At 39.1% G+C, this 4,070-nt stretch overlaps 1 protein-coding gene across 1 annotated transcript in view; it reads right to left on the bottom strand.

The window, feature by feature from the left end:
* Window positions 1–1,224: 1,224 nt before the first annotated feature.
* Window positions 1,225–4,070, bottom strand: part of SYPL1 (synaptophysin-like 1) — a 5,450-nt gene continuing 2,604 nt past the window's right edge. The window contains exons 4-5 of the mRNA XM_009328371.1: window positions 3,309–3,497; window positions 1,225–2,482 (exon numbers count right to left, since the gene is read on the bottom strand). Of these exons, the coding sequence (XP_009326646.1) occupies window positions 2,387–2,482; window positions 3,309–3,497 (285 nt within the window). The 3' untranslated portion in view covers window positions 1,225–2,386. The remainder of the gene's footprint in view (window positions 2,483–3,308; window positions 3,498–4,070) is intronic.

The raw sequence follows: 4,070 nt of genomic DNA, 5'->3' as shown, positions 1-4,070 counted from the left end.
AGTACTTTAAGTCTCAATAAAAGCTTTGTATTCTATGTTAGCTAACACCAAAGCATTGTAATTGCTATATACACAGCCTTTCCACAAGAGTCACACTACATTTATAGCTCAGTGCAATTCTGCTGGGTAGGGCCTGTCAGCAGAGATGAAAGAAAAGATCACACTCATCTTTTATCATCAATACTTCCAGTGAAGCTTCAAGACCCAGCTCAGACCACTGAGATGACAGAATACTACCCAGCCATAATTCATTTTCTGATGGTAAAGGAAGCGCAAACAGCATGGAACTACTAGAAGAATGCACGTGCCTGGGCCCACTTGCATATAACATCTACCCAAGCAAGGATGTGGAGAGGGCTGGGTCAATCACTGTGTTAACACCAATCTGCTTAAAAGACCTTTGAGTGTGAAGCTAAAAAAACATTGCATTGTCAAAACCATTTGGCAGTTTCATCAGCTCTTTAGACCATAGCCCAATGTTGCTATCAAAAAAAACCCCAAAACCCATAATAGAAGTAACTGGTTTCATCTCTCACTTCTGAATGCAGGAATGATATTGTCCTTCCTAAACCCTATGCCCCAGTCTTCTCCTGCTGAGAATTGCCTCTTGGGTTGCAGAAGGTCCAGGACACAGAGGGAAGATCCTGAGAGGACTACATTATGATTTTGAGTGCCATACTTCTGATGCAGAGTTGGAACCACATACTGGTTGTCTCTTATCTTCCCTCAAGAGGCCTTTGTAAGGTGGGATAATACTTGGTACTTGAGTAACCACTGAGAAAAAGCAGGCCTGTTTTCTTGTGGCAGTAACACAGCTAGTATTGTTAAACAGGAAACAGCAGAAGCTCATTGCTTTCAAATCCCTTAGCCAGGAATGGGGAAGAAACAGAAGAGCATGCTTTTAGAAAAGGACACCTGAACATCGCACTTCTTACTTCTTCCAAAAGGAAATTCAAATGAAATTTTGGACAGTTACAAGTAAAAGCCCCCACTTTGGGCTGACAGAAAGAAGTGCTGGGCAGCACCAGGCAGCTTTAGTCTGCAGGAGTGACAGATAGTACTCTCTACAAAAAAACTCAAGGCATCAGTGTAAAAACCCTTCTGTAGCACAGATAACTCATTCAACTAGCAAGGTCAGTGATAGCTAAAGCCATGTCCCAGAAGCTACAAGGCCAATACATTTGCATCACTGTTACAGTAGTAAGGACTCAAGGCACATTCTTTCAGCAACACTCATTTTATTATACTCTTTGGACTGGAAGTATACTATCAGAAAGTTAGTAGCTCTGGCACACTGAACAATTAGGATTTTGTTATATACATACTATTATGTCTATTTTCATCACAAACAGTTTAAACAAATCAAAAAACCTGAACAGCTTGTTTCTTAGATTTGTCAAAACATTCTTTCTGAGCAATTCAGTGTCAGATGTCTTAATAAAGAAGTCCACATGAGAAGAACCAAATATTGCTCCCAATGAATACACTGAACAACATCAATGAAGACTTAGTCCTATTCAGACATCTCCAGTTATATCCTTTCACACACAAGCATTGTTCATGCACCTCAAAAGGAATTCATAGAAGCCCAGACACTAGCAGTTAGAATATATTAGCTTTGATTTCTACAGTATTCGTAAGAGTTTTGGGCCATGCTTTACTTCCCCCCCAAGTGTTTAAGTCATCTATTGCACACATATATGCACTCTCATCTTTGTTAAGTGATTTTCTAGTGAAACTATAAGCTATCTTCTGTTCAGAGATTGTCCCAAGCCATTAAATAGTAACAACATATTAAACACAGATGTAATGCCCTTCCGGACAGGCCTGTCAGCAGATTTGTTACAGTAATCTGAATGGAGTATCTGGAAACCTACATGTGACGGCTGCAACTCTGACAGAGCTATGAGTTCTACTCAGACAGCTTTTGCAAGGTATCAGTGATAGGAAGAAGCTGAACTGCATTTTCAAATGTCCTTGTTGCATTTACATTTCATTTTTCAGCCAAGGCTTGTTCGAACTAAAGAAGTTGCAGTAATAACCCAAATGCAGTTGCTTCTTACCCATCCCTCCTATGAGGCTAATTCAAGAACCTGAAAGGGTCAGCATCCAGATAACCTCAACATTTTGCTCTTCAAAAACTGTAACAGAAAGCTGCACAACTTCAAAAGACATATTTCAAGATAATCAAACACTTCAGCTGGAGTATCCAAGACCTTATGTCAAACCATAGTACAAACTAGAAGTTTGTATGAAGTATTATCAGTTATTATTGAAATAAATCCTAAGGGCTCCATGCTCTTGGCAGTGTGATGTCAAAGTGGAAGCACTTCAAAGTATCATCTTGTTTCTATACTCCTCTTTGAGTTGGATATATTCCTGGACTTTAAGAAATTCTGTTTGATTGGTTGTGAAGGTTGGTGTCCTTATATACAAACCAAACATTTCCTCCCCATAAAACCATATTAAGCAAGCCAAACACCTGTAGGTTAAGAAAAAATGTGAGATTAAGGTTTATTTGGTTTGGTTTTTTTTTTTTTTTTAATTAGAATATGACTTCAAGGCAAGCCAGAAACAGCCGCTATCTTTGGCACCCCTTTGATTCGGACAAGACATTTCCACATGCTTTAGAGTACTGCAAGCTATTTTAACAGACTTCTTTGGAAATCAGATAGTCAACTTACTGTCCTTTGCATGGAATTGGACAAATTCTTTTCAGTCACTCAGCACCTCTGCATATGCACATCCAGAGCACACGATTAATTATTACTGGGCCAATGAATAACAGTCAGAGTTTTGAAAAGCAGGATTCACTAGGAAGATCATACAATAAGCCTCATTGGCCCTGCTGTGAAGAATTCTAAGAACACGAGCTTTATATCATTGTATTACAAGGAACCTCTATTTGATGTGTAAAAATGCTCACAGTTGATTAAAAAGCTAGGTTCAACACCAAAAGACAGAGCAGGAAGCGTCAAACCACTTGGGTGGCCCAGTAACATATTTTAAGGTGCTCTTGGCTACAGACAGAAATAGAGATGCAAATGTGTCTGGAAATGCTGCATCTAACAGCTCTAGAGACAGATCCTACAAGTTGTTTCTCTTAATTTCTTTGAAGAAACAAGTTTCCTTCTAAAGAAAAAATTCAGTTGGTGTTTTACCACAGTATTAATGGGCCTGAATGACTGATAACCCATAAAGCAATCTTAACACAAAGCAACACATGCAATCAGTAGAACAGGGCTCTCAGGTGCCTTGGCTATTTTATAACACATTTATTGTAACCCTGTAGCAGAAGGCATACATACCACAGACACATTCAGAGTTCCCATGCTGGTCACAGAAGCAAAACGACAAGTTGTTCCTGGTGCTTTGCAAGATTCAATTCCCGGAATAATGCTGGCCCCTGTGGACATTTTTATGTCAGCAAGTGCCTTTGCCCAAGCAGAAGTACTGACCAGCCACAGAAAGGCTGTTATGACAGTGATAGCCAAGTCCTACAGAAGAGAAGTACTCATTATTAGGTTAAAAAAATTTGCATGAATGTACATAAGAGAGCAAGGCAGAGACAGTATCAATTATATCGTCAAAATAACTGCATCAGTGCTAATGATCACAAGCAAGTTTAGCCATTAACGATGTTGCAGTTACAAACACAAGTTATATTCTGTGTTGATAATCAGATCCAAAACTGTATGCCTTTTGCATCTATCAAGCATAAGCAATCTTATCTTTTGTAAGAAATTAGTTTCTAAAATCAGATGCCTAGCACTTATGTTATAAAAATTTAAGTCAAAGTTTATAAAAGTGGGGGTGACAGGGGAGGAAGGGTAGAGGATTTAAATTTGGATGGCCGATATGCTAAAATTTGACTTGAAAGGTTGCTAGGTCTGTTTCTGGGCATGCTCTGAGACTTCTCATTCTGAAGATCAGGACTTTGGTATTTAAGGTGACTAAAATTCCCAAGATAAGTAACTATTTCCCTCTGCCAATTGCATCTGCACAGAGGTGCTCTACACAGGAAAAACTCCTAGAGACTAACAGAGGAGGTTCCACCTATGGAACAATTG

This window comes from Pygoscelis adeliae, unplaced genomic scaffold (genome assembly GCF_000699105.1).
Source record: "Pygoscelis adeliae isolate BGI_AS28 unplaced genomic scaffold, ASM69910v1 Scaffold267, whole genome shotgun sequence".
NCBI lineage: Eukaryota > Metazoa > Chordata > Aves > Sphenisciformes > Spheniscidae > Pygoscelis > Pygoscelis adeliae.
Note: the sequence above shows the minus strand (reverse complement) of the source record. Positions and strands in the feature narration are given on the sequence as shown.